Genomic DNA, 22,573 nt, shown 5'->3' with positions numbered 1-22,573 from the left:
ATGATTGAGCAGAGCCCAATTTTTTTTTTTAAATAGTAGGAATGCAGATGCAGAGTAGCCTGTATTTAATTAATTTACTGAAGCTGTGCATAGACGTTTGACACATTTACAGGAAGATGTTTATGTCCATATAGTCCGTCTTATTTTGACAGCTTTTTCAATATTACAGGGAAAAGCTTCGAACTGTCAGAGGCAGACAGACATTACTGCAAAAATAGCCTATGACCTGACCCTTACAGTTTTCAGTAAGCTAATTAGTTATCAACCTGCACAAGAGTGTTTTAAATTTTATATAAAAAGACATGCCCAGTTTTTGCTTTAACCTTTTTATTTCACATAACTACAGTCCCAAAGTCTTTTATTTTCAGCTTATTAACCCAAAAGAAAAAAAAAAGATCTTCTAAACAGTGGCTCTCTGACATTTCAAATCAATATTGCGACCAAAAACAACAACAAATGTCTGTTTTTCCAGATGGATGTTGAGGATTTCAGAAAGCCACATATTAGTGTTATTCAATATCTTCTGGCCGGACTGGATGTGGTAACGGGATTATGGATTTCTTCTCTGTGTCTCTGGATAAAGCTTTCCTCATATCTGTCAAATGGAAAGAACAGCAAAAAAACCTAAGATTTTTACATTTTCTTAAATGTGAGTTTTTAAGTTACCAAGTGACACAAATGTTGCAGGACATGTTATGCATTGTCCTTAAATTCAATATTTAAGATTAAGGGTTTATTAAAAGCCCTAACCTTCAATATGAGCAACAATATTATTGATGCCCACCTTAGAAATACCAACAATAAAAAGAAAATCACAAACTACCGTTCAAACATTTGGACTCAGTAAGATGTGTCTTTTGCTCAGCAAGGCTGCATTTATTTGACCAGAAAATACAGTAAAAGCAGTAATATTGTGAAATATTGCAATTTTAAGGGTCTATTTTCTATATGAATATATTTTAAATGTCATTAATCCTTCATGATCCTTCAGAAATCATTCTAATGTGCCGAATCACTGCTAAATAAACATTTATGATGATCAATGTTGGAAAAAAGTTGCTTCAAAAAATTGTGTAAAGTGTGACGGAGTTATTGTTAGGATTCTTTGATGAATAAGTTCAAAATACCAGCATTTTATTTGAAATTTTAATGAAATTGCTTTTAAAGGACATTGTACCGAACCCAAATGTTTTGAACAGTAGTGTAATATTCAAACAAGTGAATAACCCACCATACGCATCTTCGTCAGGTTCACCGTTACTGGCCGAGTAATACTCTATAACGGTTCTGTATACGCTGTAGCCCAGCTGTTTGTACATATTCACAGCCACTTGATTAGAAACTCGCACAAAGAGATCCACAAAGAATCCTCCCTTCCTAAATAAAAGAGAAACACAAAAGAACTCTGCATACACGGATACTGTGCAAATACCAATCTTTAACGAAAAGCTTTTTTCTCAAGGAAACTACAAACGAGCCACGCTACCTCTCCGAGATCTCTTCTAACATCTCCATGAGTTTAGCGGCTAGACCCAGCCGTCTGAACTCCGGGGCCACAGAGAGAGCGGTGACGTGTCCGTGCCATTCCTCTCTAGCCACGGACCCCTCTGCCTTTCCCATGACTGCAGGATGACATACATTAACATACAGGTTAGAATTACTCCGGTCTGACAGCTGTACATAAAATCTAAATTCACCTGTTTTAATTCACGTTAGTGTGAATGATGTTTTTCTAAAAAAAAAAAAAAAAAAAGTGCATCAAAACATAGTGACTTTTCTGCCTCTGAAACAACTTTTCTTTTCAGGTGCCATCTTCGATCCCTGCTATCATTGAGGCTTTAACCAGCTGGATACATTCTGGTATGTGGTGCAAAAATGCATCCATTTTTAACACAGGAACATGTTGGATTTTACATATGGGTTTGTTGAGTGATTATTCGATTACAATGAGATAAAGATAAAGACGTCTGACTCACTGTAACCCATGAGTTCACCGCCTGGAGCCTCTGCAACTATGAAATACTCCGGCCAGTGAGCCAAATACTGAAGATAGAAGGGAATTCCATACTGTGCAATACATCAGTGTTAAGAAAAACATATGAAAACTAAAGAGATAGACCAATTAACATTTTGTCACGTGTTTTATAGGATACAGTTTCTGTCAAGGGGTCCAGATTACTGTGGGACAAAAATACACAAATTAACGTAAATATGACCACAATCTCAAATAATGTGCAGCATATAAAGATTACAGTCGTATGTGGACGAACACAATACTAATGGAATAATTACCATACTGAATGTTTATTCAAATCATGTAGGTAATACACAATATAAATGGAGCAGGGCAGCATGCTAACATAAAGTAGCACGCTTTTTAACAAGTACTGCGGTATTCGTGCGCTAGAGTAGCACGGAAATACTAGAAAACACGTTCTTACGGTTAGTATACTGCACTGTAATATTGTTGAATATCTGGCGGAACCATTTTAAGTGACAATGAAGGTGGCTGACTGTTAATTCCCGAATCTATATGGTGTTATCATCAGGCACATTCAGTGCACTTTATAGAAAAGATCATTATTGGCGCTGCTGCATGACTTGCGAACATGTTACTCACATATTGTTGAATTTAAACAGATCATCGCACGTGAAGGCTCGCAATGTTGTCATTCTCCCGGGCGCGCAGGACGACGCTCTGACCTTTCACCTCTGCGTCGCGTGCGTGACGTTTCATTGTCCTTTTAAACAGCGACACCTGTCGACTTTTTTTAATACTGTTCACGAAATCTTATTTGTTTGTCAAAACCGAAGGCTGAACACATTTTAATTAAAATCCCCAAAAATAAATGAATGCGATTTTATATTAAGTGAAAATATTAAACATTATTTACAATGCAAAACTTAGGCAGCCTACTTATCGTTTATGAAAACAGCACAAAACTATTAGTTTAGTAGTAGAGTGTCAATAGTTGAGTGCAACAGTATTTTTTTAGACACCACACCGCTTTTCGTTTCAGTTTTATTTGTTTAAGGCTAATTAATAGTCTTCTCTTTGTTAGTTCTTCTCAAACATTGTGCAGAGAATAGGCCTTTGTTCTCTCAGGTGTGTAGGTGGAGTAATGCAGGATCAGGTGTTGGATGGCTCTTTAAAAGGATGTGCTGGTCTCAGTGGTTCAGTAACAGCTTTCACTGAAGCGTCACGCCGTAATGGAGTGGCTTCAGGTCTTTGGAGTCCTGGCGGGTTTATCACTCTGCAAAGGAACTCTAACCACGCCGAGGTTTGTTCAATTTACAATAATATAAAGAAATTAGTAATCTGTTTATCACTAGCGCTTGAAAAGGCTATTATAATTTTTTAAAATCTTATTAAGCCTTCTAATAATACCGTAATTAATTATGATTAAAAAAAGAATGGTAGATTTTCAAAGATATTGTCTGTTTTTTTAGTATACTTTTAGGATTTTCAGGGTTTTAGGGATGAAATATAATTAATTCCTGTGATCACTTTTGCGCTGAATTTTCAAAATCATTACTCCAGTCTTCAGTGTCACATGATCCTTCAGAAATCATTTTAATATGCTGATTTGTTGCTTAAGAAGCATTTCTGATGATCATCGTTGTTTGAAACAGTTGCGTTGCTTCATATTTATTTCGAATGTGATTTATTTATGAGTCTTCAATGAATACAGAGCATTTATTTAAAGTAAAAGTCTTTTGTAAATGTCTCGTTTGTCAGTTTTGATCAGTATAATGCAGTTTTAATTTTGCTATTTTCTTTAAATAACAAAAACACTTTTGGAACTGTAGTTTCTGATAGACAATTAGCTGTTTAGACTTTGTATATATATTTACATTTACATTTAGTCATTTAGCAGACGCTTTTATCCAAAGCGACGTACAAATGAGGTAGGCAATAGAAGCAATTTATATCAACAAAAGGGAAGTAGTGCATAAATGCTCTGAGTGGGGTCTTGGCTTACCTAACGCAGACACGAGGCTTTTTTTTTTTTTTTTTTAAAGAAAAGGATAGAAAAGAACAAGATAGGATTTGATATATATCAAATAAGTCCTGATATAATTTATAATGTAATAAATAATCACAGATATAATGCATCTTTATTACAATTCCATGTAAAATAAGATATTTTCTAATTTCAGCCCAGCTCACAGTCCCACCTATCTCATATCCGTCTCTCAAATTCTACACTGTGGTGTTCCGACCACTTTATCAGTCACCGTTCTGGCAGATTATCCCATCAAAGTCAAGGCTGAACTCTTCCATGAAAACAGGAGTTTGGCCCAAACAGAGAGCACCATCCCAGGAGGTAAATCACCACCGTTTTACTTTTTATTGTGTCATTTTATTGCAATTTTATTGAGGTGTCATCCAGCTCATCCGAAGTTTGTATATCTCATATACACATATGTAAAACATTTATCATGACAAAACCAACATACACCATTTGGTAACAATGGGGTTAGGTTTATTGATCATTCATTTTATATTTCATTCTATTATTATTATTTTTATTATTTATATATATATATATATATATATATATATATATATATATATATTATAATATATATATATAAAGGCACTTTGCAGGTTCTTTATTTAGCATTTATTGTTTAACAATAATGAACATATATTCAGATGTAATTTATTAAACTTATATGCAATGTCATTTATTAAATCCTAAACAGATTATTTAACAGATCAATTAAATTCACATTTAAAATCACACTGTAAAACTGGAAAAGTGACCTTAATAGAATGACCTATACAGTGTACATATGATATTATAATACACATCTCCACCCTGTTCAAACAAGTATTGATGTCATTACATTCACGTCTGCTCTGCATTCATTTTTAAGGCTCTACCAGACTGCTGTCTCTTCCCCCCGTGAGTATCTCAGTTGCAATCTCCACCAGTTCACACTCAGTACAAGGTTGCAGGGTTTACTGTGTGTTATTTTCCCTCTACAGGTCTTTTTAAATGACACGCGTTACTGGTATCCTTATCAGCTGAATGTTAAGGGGTTTGTTGGAGCTAATCGGGTGTTCTCCAACTCCACCACAATGTTCTTCAGTCCCAAGTGCATGTCCATCTTCATCCAGACCGACAAGAACAACTACCAACCAGGGCAGACGGTGAAATTTCGGGTTGCATCGGTTACGCCTGAAGGCAATCCGTACAAGGGTCAGATCGATATTTTTATCAGGGTGGGTGTCTGGATTGCTTGGAAGTAAAGAGATTAGCCTAAAACTCCCTTAGCTCTAAATTCACTGTAAACCACATCTTCAAGAGGCTTATTTCTTTAATGAAATGGTTACCACACAATACGTATACTAAATGCTGTCAATCAATTAATATTATCTGTTATCTAATTCATTACATCTGTTGTGTGGAAACCACACAATATGTATATTAAAAACTGTTAGTCGATTGTCATCTAATAAATTACATGATGTGTTGATGTATTAATCTGATTAATCACAAATTAAATTTGGCTGTGAAAATAGGCACAGAATTCACACTCACAAATGAAGTTCTGTTCTAAATCAAATGATTCGCAATCTTTGCTCTGAACTCTTCGCTTTGGATAATGATTCATCAACCATCATTATAGATTTCATTATAGACTTTAGAGCGTGTACCATAGTCTTTCAATCTGCAAAATGACTCTGAATCCTGCTCTGAAATTCATGAACCATCATTTTAGATCGGTGCTTCGGAGCGCGCATCACAGCTTTACAATCTGCAAAATGACTCACGAACACACGCCAAAGTTCTGTTCTGAATAAAAGGATTCGCTTTATGCCCTCCAAAGTTCTGATATGAATCAAAAGATTTGCGAACACGCTATAATGTCCGATCTATATCAAATGATTCAAAATATGCTCTTCGAAGTCCTGATTTGATTCACGAGCCTGCTTGGAAAGTCTAGATCGTAATTATTTGCAAACCCGCACCAAAGTTCCCATCTAAATCAAATGATTTTGCGTTAGTTCCAACCTAAAATGGTTATTTTAGCACTGCTGGTAGAAAATGAACAGATACATCAGGCACTGAACTGTTTTTAATGTGAACAGGATCCCAAGGGGAATTTGATTCGGCAGTGGCTGTCTGTGGACTGTTTTCTTGGTGTTGTTTCGAAAGAGCTGAACATCTCTAAAAACCCGCCACTTGGCTCTTGGAAAATTGTCGCCGGACTCAATGTGAGTTGTGTGAAAACTTGAATGAAAAGCCACTTTTTTGGCCTATTATGCAAATTATGTAGAAAAATACACAATCACAATGCACAATGCCCAGCAATGACTTATCAGTTTTCTAACCGTAACGTATATAACTTGAGCCATAATTTGTGCTGTTTACACAATACTAACACTGTTATTTTTTTCATGCAGGATGTTGTACATGAGAGAGAGTTCACTGTGGACAACTATGGTGAGATTACAAATCTTTTATGATCTACATTTTGACAAGAGAGCGGTCTTATTATTGACATGTGTTTTCAGTGCTGCCTAAATTCGAGGTGAATGTGAGCGTCCCCTCGACCCTGCATTATGAAGACAAACTGACCGGGACGGTCACAGCCAAGTGAGCGTTTGTCCTGAACAGTGGTCTGATCATTTAATAGAAACACAAAATTCATACTTACTCTGTTCTCAGGTATTTTTATGGGAAGCCCGTCAGTGGGGTGATGTCTGTCACATATGTTCACTTTTACAATGGCCTACAGAAGCTTTACCAATCCAAAGAAACAGTGAGTACCGATTCAGGAGAAACATCTGGATGCACCGATTTCTCAGCCGATACTGATAACTTTATTTTCTTAAAAATGTATTTACTTTATTTCTCTCCCAACCAATGCTTTAAACTATGCAGGATAAAATGAATACCAATTATATCACTTGCTATTTATTTTCATTTATTATTATTAGTGCTGTCAAGCGATTTATTGCGATTAATCACATCTAAAAAGTTTTTGTTTATATAGGATATGAGTGTGTTATATATATTTAAATACACACCCATGCATGTATATATATTAAAAACATTTATATATTTTATGTATTTATTTATATATCGGCCAGTGGCTGATGATAACTGCTTTTATCGACAGGATACCGATGATTGGCTGATACATTGGTGCATACCTGTTTGAAACCCTATGTGTTGAATATGAAGTGAACCTTTTATTAACCGTTATCTGGACTCATTATCTTTGGTGTAGATTGACGGTTCTGCTGCTATCACATTCAGTGTGCCGTACTCCAAACAGTTAAATGACTACACATACTCCTATTATGAAGGATATGGGGCCAGTGAATATGTGGACATTATGGTGAATGTCACAGATGTTACAGGTGCGTCCCGTGCTGTCTGTGCCTGGCTATCATTAATCGCATGGCTGCATTCACAAATTGAGATGTCCTTACGGGTTTAATGTAAGCCGCTGTTTTTTCTCTTTGTGTAGGGTTAACCTACAACGGCAGCGCGAGGACTTCTGTTGTGAAGAATAAATATAATCTGGAGTTTCTGCAGTATCCACGGATCATAAAACCCTCCATGACCTTCACTGCTCAGGTAAAGTCATATATAAAACAAATAATGCACAAAAATGAAGTTTATATTTTTAGAAACATTAAGAATGACTTTGGCATTTTCTTGACAATTAACTAAAATTGTGTGATGTTTCTATGTATAAGTGTCATAAAGTAATAAGTGCCGGGCAGTAACTAGTTAGTAACAAATTACTAATAAGATTTCAGTAATACTATTACAGTTACCATCCATAAAACAGCTTAGTTACTTAGTTACTTTTGATGCCTCAACGCCGCTGATTTAAAATTAAACAATAACATTTTCCTAGATTTATTTTTATGATTTTAACTAATCACAGCAGGCAAGCTTTGAATATGGAAAAGCTTACATTAAGCAGATAGAAATAAGGCATTATATATTTTGTCAGGAAAAAAGTACACAGTTGTGGCATTTCGTCCCACCCACATAAATTTGATCATCATTTATTAAAAAAACTTTTTGGGAAAACTGAACAGATTTTGGTCAAATGATGAGGCAGAAATATGTTGTTATTCTAGAAGTTTTTATGTGGAAGATACACATGTTACAACTTCTGTGGGGCGTGAAGAAAAAGTGTAAGACAACTAGTAGTGTAACTAATTCATATTGCCAGAAAGTAATAAGTAAGTAGTAATGACTAATATATTACTTTCTTTGAGTAACTATCCCAGAGCTGGTTGTAATGCAGGCGTTTTACTTTATTACACAAAATTATTGTAATTATTCTAAATTATATAATTGAAATAATATACAATTACACAATATTGATAGTAAAACCACTCAGAAAACCATAGCAACAATGAAATTACCTTGAGTGGTTTCTAGTTCATGCTTACTCAGCTCATTGTCTGAAGGTTTTCTAAGAGGTTTTTAGTGTGTTATATTGTTTTTTTGCATGAATGTCAAGAAAATAATGACACAGTTTTATTTTCTTTATGAGTTATGTAGAGATATATTTTGGTTCTGTCTGTAATGAGGAGTTAGAAGCAGGCAGATCCATTTGCAGTTTTATTGAATTAAAGTAATAGACAAGCAGGGGTCTTGACAGCGTCAAGAACAACACAGAGAATCCAGAGACGTAAACTTTTATCGGGTAATGGTTGAGGGAGGTAGCAATCAGCATAAACAGGGTCACAAGAGGTTAGACAGTCCTAAATCACACACGGCAGAATCAAACAGTAGGTAAATGCTCAGAAATGTCAGACAGGGCTAAACAAGACTACACAAATACTGATCTTACAAAGGGCAGCTAATGAGGCACAGTCTGGGAAATGTAGTCCGAATGATTGTTAAGACTCAGATTAATCGCTTACAAAACTTTTTTGTTTTGCATAATATATGTGTATATTTATTATGTATACATACACACACACATATATTTTTTAAATATTTACATGCATTTACGTGTCTATATTTATATTCATAGAATTTATGTGTGAGTTTCACTTTTGTGAAATATGACCCATACGTGGCCAATACAGTCGTCCTTTACATATTTTTTTCTGTGCTTTTATTTTCTAAGCTGAAGCTAAGCATCTTTGATGGCCGGCCGCTGTCAGCTGAAGAGCAGAGCAGAAGCGTGCAGCTGGCAGTGACCCAGCACAAGTACAGCCCCTGGACGTGGATGTGGAACACGGGCGAATCCTCAGCGCCTCGATCAACGAACATAACGGAAAACACAACGGAAAACACAACGGAAAGCACAGCGACCAGCTTCTATCCCATTTTTGATGTTCCAGTGGAAAACATCGATCTTCCCATCACTGCTGATGGCGTGATGTCTTTCCAGATTCAACTCACTGACAGTGTCGCCACTCTGTATATAGAGGTGCGAACCTTTCATCCACGCTTTCCTCTGCTTTGATATCGTTATGCTTAAGGATGTCAACCAGGAGGAAGCTTGACTTCTCTTCCTGCTGATGTTGCTTTCAGGCCAGGTTTGAAGACACAGTCCAGAATCTTCAGCTCTACAGGACTTATACTTCACCGAGCGGATCCTACATACAGCTTCACAGAAAAAGTGAGCCCCAGGTACTTAAGATGTTTGTATTTCGTGTTGTTATATTTGTTTTCGTTGTGTTTTTGCTGACAGAGTTACTTTTCGCAGGTCGGAAAGGAGCTGTATTTCACTTTGGAGAGCAATTTCAATCTGACAGAATTTCACTACTTTGTAAGTATTTGAATAAAATGTAAATATAGAGAATGTAACTGTTGAGCCAGTGCTGATAAACCTCCATTTGTCAGTCAGTCAATCAATCAATCAATAATAAGGCCAAAAGATCAAACTAATTTTTTAAAGGAGGAAATCTGATTAAAGTTAAATTATTTAGAATGATTTATTAATTTAGAAATAATGTGTTTTACTGAAATGATGTAATTTGTTTAATAACAATCTATTAAATGTAATTATGAAGAATGGGAACCTGCAAATGTATTATTTTGCATATTAATAAATTATATATATATATATAATTTATTAAATGTAATTTTATTTATTTTCTTTTACATATTTGTAAAGTTGCAATGTATAAATATTTATAAATATTTAAATTTTATAATTTAAAATATTATTTAAATATAGATTCTTTAGACTTTTGTTTCATTAATATAATGTTCATTGTTTTTTTATATATACATGCTTTTAAGATTTGAAGTATACTAGAAGTTTGCATTCAATGTGTTTAAGCGGTAACACTTTACATTAAGGTTCATTAGTCATTAGTTAACTCGAACTAAGAATAAACAATACTTCTACAGCATTTATTAATCTTACTAACGAATTATTAAAATCACAAGTTGTGTTTGTTAACATTAATGCACTGTGAGCTAACTTGAATAAACTATGAATGATTGTATTTTTATGAACGAACGGTAACAAAAATGAAGAATAATTACTGCATTAAATGTATTGTTGATTGTTTGTTCATGTTAGTTCCCAAAAGTCTGAGTTATTGGGACATTTCTGAGATTGAGCCTGTATTGATGGACGTGTTCTGCAGGTGATGTCCCGTGGTTGGGTGGTGGATGCTGGGACGGTACATTCCTCCTCCTTCAGTCTGAACACAGATTACTCTTGGACTCCATTGGCCTGTGTGATGGTGTACCACACGCTTCCGGACGGAGAGATCGTGAATGATACTCTGCTAGTTACTTTCACACAAGTCTTAAGGAACACAGTAAGAGTTCATCGTGGGATATTAGCATAGAAATGTTCAGAAATGCTACATTAGTAAAGACCAAGAAGGAAATTTGTAAACGTGATTGATTTTATTTCTAAACTTAGTAAATGCCTATTTAGTCATTGTTTTAGCCTACTGTTGTAAGTAGTATGTAGGTAACCTAAATAGTTACCAAAAAGTGGGTCGTCCATAACTTCAGAAGTGTACATAGGCTGATTTTTGTAGTCCCACAATATTCTGGATAGAATATTACAGCAAAATATCTTTAAATTAGTTCAATTACTATAAAAATGTATGTGTAATTCCAGAATTAATAACTTATCTGACCTAAATACTCAGAGAATAATTATTATTATAATTCAATTATATATAATTTAAGAGGATCTCTTTTTTGTTTTATATATATATATATATATATATATATATATATATATATATATATATATATATATATATAATTTTTTTTTTTTGTGTGTGTAGAAATGTAGAAATAATATAAGTTAATCACATCTTTTGCAGTAAAATAAAAATGTAGTTTAAATTTGTTTTAAATGCTGTTGAATAATTCTTGTTGATTATCCTGTGTCAAATGGGTTGCAGTGTCATTATAATGATGATACTTGATCTCAATTGCAGATATCTCTGAGCTGGAGTCAGGATCGTGTGGAACCAGCAGATTCCATCTCTCTTTCCGTGTCTGTATCCGAGCCCGGATCTCTGCTGGGAATCCTGGTGGTGGATAAAGCAGCACTGGACTCCAGCAAAGACAATGGCATCACAGAGAAGACGGTAACATGGCTTTATATGGCTTCTAGATCATTGACAACCACAGAGTGATCAGTGACCTTGACGCGGGAAATATGGAGATCCTTGGAGTTTTCCGGGTTTCTCAACTGATTTCTTATCTCGTTCGGGTCATTGGGTTTTAAGCTGTGGGAAATCGTCTCTGGGATTTTCAGGCAATTGTTTTTCTCACAAAAAGATCACACGATAACTAAAAACTGGTCATCCTATGTAACCGAACGCCGTCACCACACCCGCGTTTCACTTTTAGACAAAAGTAAGAAACTGAGAGGAGCTGTGTTTATCAGAACTAGGTGAACAGGTTTGATAGTACAGACAGCATTGTGTTGCCCTGAATTCAGAATAATAGCTGGTTTGTGATGGCCAAACATTCTATTCAAATGAGGTTATGCATCATTAAAACTAATCTAAGATCAGCAACTTGAGCTCGTGTGTGTGTTTTTCAGGTGCTGGAAGAATTCATGTCGTATAGCATAGACATGACCTACGCGGATTACAGCAGCATGGAAATGGGAGATCCGTATTCCGTATTCATGGTAGATCAGATACATGCATGTCATCTGATGCTCGATTTTATCTCAGGAACGGAACATGTATCATATCTTTTCTGCTCACGGTTTACGGTTGTTGTTGTTTTATTCTGCAGACGGGCAGGTTCACCGTTCTGACCGATGCCAAACTCCATCAAGAACGGAGTGACATATTACCTTTTTTCCGTAAGTCTTAAGGCTCAACTCAGAGCACCTAGTAACACCCTGACAACCAACCAAAACCATGTGACATCATATTGACGAGCTTTGCCCTCATAATATATGTATGTGTAATGTGTTTATTTATTATGTGTATATATGAAGACACTGCATAACATATATTTTTCTTACATGTATGTTATATACACATAGTAAGTTTTTTTTATTTAATTTATATACATAATATACACAGTACACACAAATACTTTTATTTTGGATATAATTATTCATGATTAATCATTTGACAGCACTACTTTGTTCAAATGAGGCGTTATACAATTAAATATTTACAAATTAGCATATTTCTGTTTAGCATATACATTAGCATAAATTAGCATATAAACCTGGTTTAAAATTCTCATTTTATTTTGACAAGTTAAATGTTTTTTGAATCTCTTATAAAGAAAAACAAGAGAAAAACACATTTTGAGGAATTGTTTCTTGAATAGCAAATGTGTATACTAGAATGTTTTCTGAAGGATCATGTGACACTAAAGACTGGAGTAATGATGCTGAAAATTCAGATTTGCATCACAGCAATAAATTACATTTTACAACATATTCAAACAGGAAACTTAAATTATGAAAATATTGTTGTTTTACTGTATTTTTGATTAAATAAATAGAGCATAAGATACCATTACCATATTTGTTTATCATACATATTCCTAAATTAGTGTGAAAAAATGTGTATTTTAAATGTTTTCTTTCCACTAGTCTGAAAAAAAGAAATGTAATAGAAGAAAGGTAGCATAAAATCTCAAAATTAACCAGTACATGGAAAAACAGTAGTTTTGCCAGTAAAATGTTTGCCTGTTTTTGTAATCATTTTCTGGCTAAAGCTCACATGTTCCACAGCAGGGACGGCGCTCTTAATGAATCAGCAAGACAGCAGTGGTTTCCAGGAGCCCAGAAAGCGAACAGACTTTCCTGAAACCTGGATCTGGCTGGATGCTAATGTGAGGTATGTCTTTCCTCGTGCTGATTTTAACTAAGAAATAAAATGTATTTGACTTAAATATTCAATACTTTTCAAAACTTTCTTAAGGATGTCTTTATGCTGACAAAGGCTTAATTTATTTCATTAAAAATGTCCAGTATTCAGTGTCGATTTTAGCAAATTATTTGTTCCCCCTAAGAATGATCTGAACATCTATATACAATCATTTAAAGTCAACAGTGTACTAATTTGTGTTTGTTTTTATTTCTTATTTTGCAGTGATTCTGCCTTGGATTCTTTCCATTTCACCGTGCCGGACAGCTTGACCTCATGGGTGGCCTTTGCCATCGTGATGTCAGAAAATCTAGGTTTGGGCATCAGTGCTCCTGCAGAGGTAATGCATCATGTACATGTTTCCTGTCAATGAATATTGAGATATTGATATAATATATAAAATACAGGTGATTATTAAAAGAGTTTCTTTCTCAGTTGACTGTGTTCCGAGATTTCTTTGTGTCACTGAATCTCCCTGCGTTCCTGATCCGTGGGGAGCTGCTGCTGCTGGAAGCCAATATATTCAACTATATGGATGTAGATTTGGAGGTGAGATTTGTTTTTATTAAAAAATATTGATACTAGAATACAGGAATATAAGAAAAATATAAAATTTGCTGAAAATGCACTCATTCTCAGGTCACTCAAGATATGAAGGAGTTTGTTTCTTCATCAGAACAGATTTGGGGAAATGTAGCATTGCTCACCAATGGATTGGTCTGCAGTGATTGGTTGCCGTTAGAATAACAAGTGCTACATTTCTCTAAATCTGTTGCGACGAAAAAGCAAATCTGCATTTCGGATGGCCTGAGGATGAGTTATTTTTACCACATATTAATTTTTGGATGAACGGATCCTTTTGTCATGAGTGAGGGGTCTGAGGCGTGCGGATCCATTCGCAGGCTTTTATTAAACAAAGGCATGGTCAAAGCAGGCAGACGTCAAATCACAGCAAACAGGTATATCAGAGGCAAGGCAACAACAAAATCCAAAAACAGGCAGAGGTCGGGTCAGGCAGCAAACAATCAGAGTATCAGAAGACAGGCAGGGTCAAAACCAAAGAATCTATGACTAGGGAAACACAAGGGATACCAGGAACAACAATCTAACAATCGAACAATGCAACCTGCAGGTGAGGGGCCTGCTACAGTATTTATAGTCATCAAACAGGAAGTAGCAGCAGAGGGAGTGATCACAGATCATCCAGACTCAAGGGCTCCCTCTGCTGGCTTGGTGACAGCTTTAAAGCAGCATCAATAAAACTGTCAGAGTTTTTGTTTTTGTCACAGTAAAGCATACAAACAAAAAGAAATGTTTTGTGAAAGTTATTTGATGTTGCTTTGTGAACTGATGTCAGCTAAATGACAAATGACCTGAAGCTCTTTTCTTGTCTTTACCTGTCACAGGTGATGGTTGTGGTTGCAGAAAGTTGGATGTTTGAGTTTGTGTCACCAGACAATGGAGGACTTTCTTTGGACAACGTGAGGAAAGTCTCAGTGATGAGTCAGAACATCACAACGCTCCTGTTCCCCATCAGAGCCACTGCTCTGGGAGACATTCCCATCTCCGTGAAAGCCACGTCCATCTACTCTTCAGACTTGGTCTTTAAGACGGTTCTTGTCAAGGTGATTCATTTCAGTGTAGCATTTCAGAAAAAAGAATTGTTGGCCTATTGTGCATAACGAAAATAAAGCTTGTTTTATGCAATTATTCATGCATTTATTCATTTTTATGCTTTATGGTTGTTGATGAGTGCAATACTATTTTTCCCTCATTATGACTGCTAATTCTGTATGTATTACAGCAGTGGAAAATTTGCATCACATTAATGTTTTTATTTAAATAAATGAAACACAGTACAACGTTTTTTTTGACAGATTCATGACACTTTTTGCTTCATGACGGCAATGCATCTGGACGTTTTTAGCTTTTTCCCCTCGTTCTTAACGATTCTATTTATTACAGCAAACCAAATCTGTAATACATTGGTGTTGTATATAAACCGACGACATGTGCAACAGCCTGAGAAAGTGGAAAATCCTACTAAACTTATTTGTTGTTGCTGAATGTTTTTTTCTCTAGCCAGAGGGACTGGAGCAATCATACTCTGAAACCTTGTTTCTGGAGTTTCAACCGAAGCAGAACACGCTGACTAGCACAATGTCGTTTAATTTTCCTGCAAATGTGGTTCCTGGCAGTCAAAGGGCCAGCGTGTCTGCTGTGGGTATGTCTTCTCACTTTTTATTTCTCTTCTAAGAGGACATTATCATTCGGCTGTTGCATAATTAGTGTGAACATCTCTCTCCTCTGTATGTGTATGTTGAAGCTGATATCCTGGGCCCATCCATTGGCAATCTGGACTCTCTCATTGAGATGCCTTACGGTTGTGGAGAGCAGAACATGATCCATTTTGCTCCAAATATTTATGTCCTGCAGTACATGAGAAGGACCAAGCAGACCAATGAACAGACCAGAAACAAAGCTATGAGCTACATGATGGAAGGTAAATGATGTGTAAAATGTTGAGTCTTATCATTCTGAGACAAAGAGCAAATGTCCTTGAGTTATCATATATGTTCTGTTTATGTTCTGCAGCTTATGAGCGTGAGCTTTCCTACCAAAGGGTTGATGGCTCCTTCAGTGCTTTTGGAGACAGTGATGACTCTGGCAGCACATGGTATACAGAAACACATTACAGCTTATATTCTACCCATAAATCCTGATTTCATGTACCATCACGCATATTTACTCTTCTTTTCTGCTCAGTGCTGATAACAGAACATGGCTGAAAATGAAATCTAACGCACATCATGTGTGGGTGATTGGTGGTGTGTTTTGTGATATTCAGGCTGTCAGCGTTCGTGCTCAGGTGTTTCCTCCAGGCTCAGGGCTTCATTTCCATCGACCCGATGGTGATACAGAGGACAGTGTATTGGCTGCTTGCTCATCAGAACGCTGACGGTTCGTTCGCCGAGCCGGGTCGGGTCATCCACACAGAGCTCCAGGGAGGAATGGATGGGCCGGTGTCTCTTACAGCATATGTCCTTATAGCACTTTTGGAGGACGCTGAATACAGGGTGAGTGAGAGAGACTGAATGATGGATAGATAGATTGAAAAATCATATTAAATCTTATGGTTTTACCTGTAATGCAGTAAACAGTATGTTAACCTGGACAAAAAAAAGATAGATTAAACGTAGATACATGACAGAATTAAAGATCGATTCAACAGTAGATAGACTTAATGACAGAACTTCAGATCTATAGATGGGTTGATTAATAGGTAGATGGAATGGTAGACAGATAGATAGATAGATAGATAGATAGAATAAGTATATTTTGGAATAAAAATTAAATTGAACGATACATAGATAGATAGTCCCTGACCATTTTCAAGCGACACCTGAAAACTTATTTCCTCATCCTAACACAAAAAAAATGTATTCTTTGCTTAACCTCTCCCTGTCTAGCTACTATTTACTTTGAACAATGCCTGAAACTTCTTGTGTCTATTTAGCTCTTTATAATGACTTGATTTTTGTATTTTTGTATTTGTCGATGTACATCACTTTGCACAAAAGCTTCTGCATGAATGTAAATGTAGAGAGATAGATCGCCTGACTGAAGACTATCTGATGGTGTCTCTGGTAGACTGCATATGAAGACAGAATCTCTACTGCCGTGAGTTTCCTGACGTCTCGACTGGCTCAGAGAATCTCCAGTAACTACAGCCTGTCTTTAGTCACCTATGCTCTGTCACTGGCCAACAGCACCGCCGCCCCATCTGCCCTCACCGAGCTGCTGAACAGAGCACTAATTGTTGGTAAATATCCTCTGGAGTTACACTCAGCATGCCACAGATGCGCAACACACACAAACAGAAAATAACCTGCAAATTTCCCTTTAAAAAAACACGCAGTGAGGCGAGCAGCTGTAGTGTTATGCATGAGCGTCGCACCTGGCTCAGTAAAACGTGTTAGATGCTAATGTGTTTATAATAGTTGGATGGTGACGTTGTATCTGGGTCTTTCAGATGGAGTGCCAACCTGGAGACCTCCAGCCAGCGTCCTTTACAATTCCTGGCAGCCAAGTTCATCAGATATTGAGATGTCGGCCTACGTCCTGCTCGCCATGCACAGACTCCAACTAATGGATGAAGGATTCATTCTGGTGAAGTGGCTCAGTAAGCAAAGAAACCATCTTGGGGGATACGGATCCACTCAGGTACATATCAAACAGACGTTCAGCTCACGAGAAAGACAATAGAAACTGTTTAAATGGGACAGAACGGCTGACTTTTTGGCACTTTTAGACATTTCGGTTGCGACATTTTTCCACAAAAATGCTAATAAGTGACTAAAATCATGCTAGCACACATATTGTTTAAATGTTGTGTTTTTTTTCTATTAATACAGTATTGTAACATGTGATCCTGGCGCACAAAACCTAGGATGAATAAAAAAAATGTAGTAATCAAAATTACATCACCTGGGAATATTCCTTTAAGAACGTCAGCATGGTTTAACATCTTCTTCGTCATTATCTGGTGTCCCAGTGTCAATGATTACACACATCTATGATTTATTCCACTGATTCAAGGAGGTGAATTTGCTGGCAGGGTGAATGTTTCAATTGGAAATCAGGCTGTGCGAAAGGCCATCGAGGTGAGATAAGCAAATGTACTTTTAATTTCAAAAAGGCCCTCATGATACTACATTTGGCTCGATTGATCGAATGCCTGTGATTTATCACGAACACTATCCTCAATGAGGACTAGCAGTTTCCGGGACGTGAGCTTTGATAAAGCGCTGCGCTCATGTCGAAGCCCCTCGCTTTGACACAACAACTCGAACATCTGACTGCGCTCGACAGAGTCCTGGTGGTATTTGGTGGAGTGTGCAAAGATTAAAGGATGTGTGTCTCTGCTCCGCACATGTGCGGTGATATTTACCAGGCATCAGGTGATTGAGTCGAGAGTGTATCTGTGACACAGATGCACGGGCACCTGTTACTGACGCAGAGAGGATCACATCTGCCAAAACTGATACATGCTTATTCCTTGTTGAATGCCCTTTTTATTGTTTGATCAGTTTTATTAAAATCTGTGCTTTGTTTGTATGTGTTTGTTGTCAGGATACAGTGATGGCGTTGCAAGCTCTGTCAATCTACGCCATCTTCAGCAGCGCAGAGTCCATAGACGTCTCCATCACTGTGAACGATGCCTTAGGCACTGCCGCTGTGTTCAACATAGACAGATACAATTACCTGGTCCAGCAGAGTCAAGACCTGCCCGTATGTATATAACACACTGCTCCAGATACACACCAATGTACAACTGATTGGGGTCAGTAAGATGTTTGGGGTTTTTTTTAAAGAAATTGATACTTTTAGTCAGAAGGGCCACATTTATAGTGTTACAAAGAATTAATAAATGCTGTTCTTTTGAACCCTCTGTACATCAAAGAAAAATGTTTCATGGTTTTCGCAAAAGTATTAAGCAGCACAGCTGTTTTCTACACTGATAAAATAAATGTTTCTAGAGCAATTAGAACTATTAGAATATTAGTAATAAAGGAATCATGTCAGCTTCAGCTTTGATCACAGGAATACGTTACATTTCAAAATATTCAATTAAATTACAGTTATTTTTAAATAGCTTTTTATAATTTTATAGTTATTTTTACTGCTTTCCTCTGTTAGCAGTAGACCTCTTTAAAAACATTACAACATTAAAATTATCATTATAATTGTTCTATTTTTTAATCACAATATTATTTAATGACTTTCTTGTTTTTACTATTTTTGTGATCAAATAAATGCATCCTTGGTGAACATAATAGAGTTCTTTAAAAAACTTGAATAAATCTTAAACTTTTGAGCGGCGGTGCATAACTCCTAACGCAAAGTATTAAACTTCAAGCATGTGTGCCGTTTCTTTGATAAATGACCAGCTCACTGTTTGAGAAGTTGTAGTATTTTGTCATTGTCTGGTAAGTGACACATGCTAATGGTGGATTTGGCTTTACAGATTGAAGCACAAGAGGGGGTTGATATTGAGGTGGTGGCAGAGGGTAAAGGCTTCGCTCTGTTTCAGGTAGGTCTAAACATCTCCAAGTTAAAAACATGTCCTTAAATGCACTGTTTAGCAGTGCTGTGAAAAATACTGAAGCTGAAAAGAGACTGCTAGTCATAGATCATCTCCATTGCAAAACTGTCAAATAGCGAGGTATTACTAATGAAAGCAGGTCGTGAAGGTTCAACAGCTGCGGGTAATAACCAAAACCCCCCAAAAGATAAAAAGAAACGTAATGACAGAAATATTCAGTTGTCATCAGCAGTCGGATCCCCTCTTTTTCTGTCCAATGTGTAATTATACCTTTGATTGCTCGCCATGGAGCACATAAACCGGCCCAGACGCTGTTTTCCTCATCAGTGAGACACCAGCAACATCTTGAGATGCTTTGAAAGGCCACACCGAAGAAACAGCGTCCATCACCATAATATACACGAAGCAGAGATGACCTCATTTCGACTTTCGTGTTTGCTAATTTGTTCTTCAGACATGAATGATTTCACAGTCATCTGGCTTGTACTGTTGCACTGTAAAATATAAAATTCATTTTCTTTTACTGCTTCAGCTTAATGTGTTCTACAACGTGATGAACCTGAAAACATCACTCAAACGGCGTGATATACAAACAGAAGAGGCCTTTTATCTGTATATAGACGTGATGGACAATGAGGAGTTCACTGTAGACCTTCAAATATGTTTCAGGTGAGCAGCTGAGCCGAACATTGCCAAAATGATTTTATTAGCACAAAAAATTATAAAAAATCTAACAAAACAATCCTGAGATCCTGATTAATGAATATCATTATTTAACTCATTGACTTTAGAAAAATTATGCATTTATTTATTTTAAAGTATTTAACTTAACTCAAAAACTATTACTACTACTACTGATAATAATAATAATAATAATAATAATAATAATAATAATATAAATTATATCAAAAATAATTATTTTTAAATAATAAATGACACTGTTGTTTTTCTCTTTTGACATACATGTGAATTTGAGATCCATGAAAAATGGATGTATAATAAAATATTAGGCTCTTAAAAATTTAGGTTATGAGGTTTTGAAAACCTCAATTACTGTTATTTTGCAGATTCTTTCTTTTTATCTCATCGTGAATATTAAAAAGTGCCCAAACTAATTAAAAATAACTCCTAAAACTGTAACCAAACAAACAATAATATATAATCAGTACATTGTGGATTTTGGATGTCTCCTGCGTTTTTTTTGGACAGTTTTAAGTGTCCAAATAATTTTGTGTGTCAATGGAATCACTTCTGAGCATAAATCATACAAATCTCCTATTTTTTAAGGCTGAGGGAGGACCAGGGCCTGAAACAGACGGGTATGGCTATACTGGACGTGGGATTACTCACAGGATTCAGTTTGTCCCATAACGGTGTCCAGCTAAATGATATAGTCAGAAGAGTAGAGACGGCTTCAGGACGAGTTACACTTTATTTAGACACAGTGAGTTCATTTATTCATCAAATATTACAGTGTAAGTGTGCTTAGTCTGCTTTTTGTGCTGACGATGGTTTATTTGGCTCATGTTTTGTGTGCATTACGCATTCATGACTGTATCTCATCGTCTTTTCTCGCCACAGGTGACAACAGAAGAAAAATGCGTTGAAATATCCACCATCCTGGACTTTAAGGTGGTCAATGTCCAAGATGCTGTGGTCATGATCTACGATTACTATGAGCCCCGTAAGACTCTTTAAATAGTAGCTTTAGATTCTGTAACGCATTGCAGTATGTTTCAAGCCTTCCCCTTCTCTTCTTCAGGACGGAGGACAGTGCGGTCCTACACATCCGAGTCAAGACGGGACATGTCTGTGTGTTCGTTATGTGGGCCAGATTGCTCCCAGTGTGGGGTTCGAGACATCTGGGCTACTGCCGGGACGCCGTCCGTTAACCAACATCCACTTCTGACTCTAAGTTTGACCACAGCACTCTTTATCCTTCTGTCAATCTGCAACTAGTGTTTTCCCTAAATCAAAACCGCTGTAATCAGTAACACGTAACACAATTTATAAAGCTAAATTTATGTGTAAATTGTTTTTAAAAAATGGTTTCTGTAAATGTGAAAGAAAAATCTGTGTAAATTCTACGTGTGAAAATTGGTGCATTTAGTTCAGTGCAACAATGACAAACAGTTTAGACAGATTTTGTTACTTTAAATGAGGTTTCAGCAATTAATATTTTATTAATTAAAAAGAAATGATTACATCAAATTAATTATTCAACTTTCGATTAATATTATAATAATTATTATAATTCATGAATTAATTATTGATTAAATAAAAGATGCTTTTATTTTTTAGATTTTTCCGATGCACCCTGTTTTTTTGTCTGGCTTTTTTTTTTTTTATGAGAATAATTGAAATAGTAAATCGGGGTCAGGCTCAAAACTGATAAATTAACTTTTTAAATGTAATTCTTTCACTGTGATTCTTGCATTCTCTGTCAACATTGTAATAATCCACTGCTTAAAGCTGCGTTACGTACCTCAGTTACAAATTTTACAATAGTGAACATGTTTGTCTTTTTTGATCTTGTGATGGCTTTTATGAGTTTCAACATTATTTGTTCATTATTTGACGTTCCTCTTTATCAATTATATACAAAGTGACCTACGTTGAATTTTGACCTTTAGTTACAAACATGCAAACTTTGGAAAAATTATATTTTTGCCCGCTCGAGGAGCGAGTGTTTTAATTTGGGAAACAATAGATTTAAGTTTCGACATTATTTGCTCTTCAGACATTCCACGTTAAAAGATAAAAGTATCAGATGTACGCAAAGAGACCCACATTTAGTTTTTGACCGCTGAGATTGTGTAAAAGGACTTTAAATCTCAGGTGAGAATTCCCTCTATAAAACAGTGTAGTAGTAAATCAGAAAATATTAATTCATAGCATTTGATATTTTGGTTTTTGTCAATTTTCGACCTTTCTTTAGAAAAAACCTGAAATGATAAAAATGGAGAGTCACTCCACTGACCTGAATGCAGCTATATTGCAAATATTAAAGTGTAAACTAAAGCCATGCATTTTTCATGCCTGATTACACCACGATACAAAAACACACTGATTGCTGATTGCTTTTTGCTTTTCAGTTAGATTGTGGTTAGCATGCTGCTAGCTTGTTATTGTATCCTTCAGTA

The 22,573-nt window shown here is 36.1% G+C and overlaps 2 protein-coding genes across 3 annotated transcripts; one reads left to right on the top strand and one right to left on the bottom strand.

Moving 5' to 3' along the window:
- Positions 1–310: 310 nt before the first annotated feature.
- On the bottom strand, positions 311–2,737 carry naa20 (N-alpha-acetyltransferase 20, NatB catalytic subunit). Its single transcript, XM_043219755.1, has 6 exons — positions 2,621–2,737; positions 2,154–2,178; positions 1,977–2,067; positions 1,487–1,622; positions 1,232–1,377; positions 311–595 (listed from the first exon to the last, which is right to left on the bottom strand). The coding sequence occupies exons 1-6, from the start codon at positions 2,671–2,673 to the stop codon at positions 510–512; spliced, it is 537 nt and encodes a 178-aa protein (XP_043075690.1). The 5' UTR covers positions 2,674–2,737; the 3' UTR covers positions 311–509.
- Positions 2,738–3,147: 410 nt separating this feature from the next.
- Positions 3,148–22,433, top strand: cd109 (CD109 molecule). 2 transcript variants are annotated; one of them, XM_043218874.1, is made up of 33 exons: positions 3,148–3,281; positions 4,162–4,328; positions 4,885–4,913; positions 4,997–5,233; positions 6,104–6,229; positions 6,419–6,458; positions 6,530–6,611; positions 6,684–6,777; positions 7,249–7,381; positions 7,492–7,601; positions 9,121–9,426; positions 9,531–9,629; positions 9,706–9,768; positions 10,598–10,774; positions 11,414–11,566; positions 12,028–12,117; positions 12,228–12,297; positions 13,192–13,294; positions 13,550–13,664; positions 13,760–13,873; positions 14,731–14,949; positions 15,407–15,548; positions 15,651–15,827; positions 15,920–16,001; positions 16,173–16,401; positions 16,976–17,147; positions 17,358–17,548; positions 18,458–18,616; positions 19,353–19,418; positions 19,963–20,099; positions 20,718–20,874; positions 21,012–21,114; positions 21,193–22,433. In XM_043218874.1, exons 1-33 carry the CDS (start codon positions 3,211–3,213, stop codon positions 21,387–21,389), a joined length of 4,410 nt encoding a protein of 1,469 aa, XP_043074809.1. In that variant the 5' UTR covers positions 3,148–3,210; the 3' UTR covers positions 21,390–22,433. The 2 variants fall into 2 exon arrangements, with proteins under 2 accessions (XP_043074809.1, XP_043074808.1); XM_043218873.1 differs by having other exon boundaries at positions 13,189–13,294.
- The last annotated feature ends 140 nt before the right edge of the window (positions 22,434–22,573 follow it).

The sequence above is a fragment of the Puntigrus tetrazona genome, chromosome 20 (genome assembly GCF_018831695.1).
Source record: "Puntigrus tetrazona isolate hp1 chromosome 20, ASM1883169v1, whole genome shotgun sequence".
Classification (NCBI taxonomy): Eukaryota; Metazoa; Chordata; class Actinopteri; order Cypriniformes; family Cyprinidae; genus Puntigrus; species Puntigrus tetrazona.
This window is presented reverse-complemented; position numbering and strand designations above follow the sequence as displayed.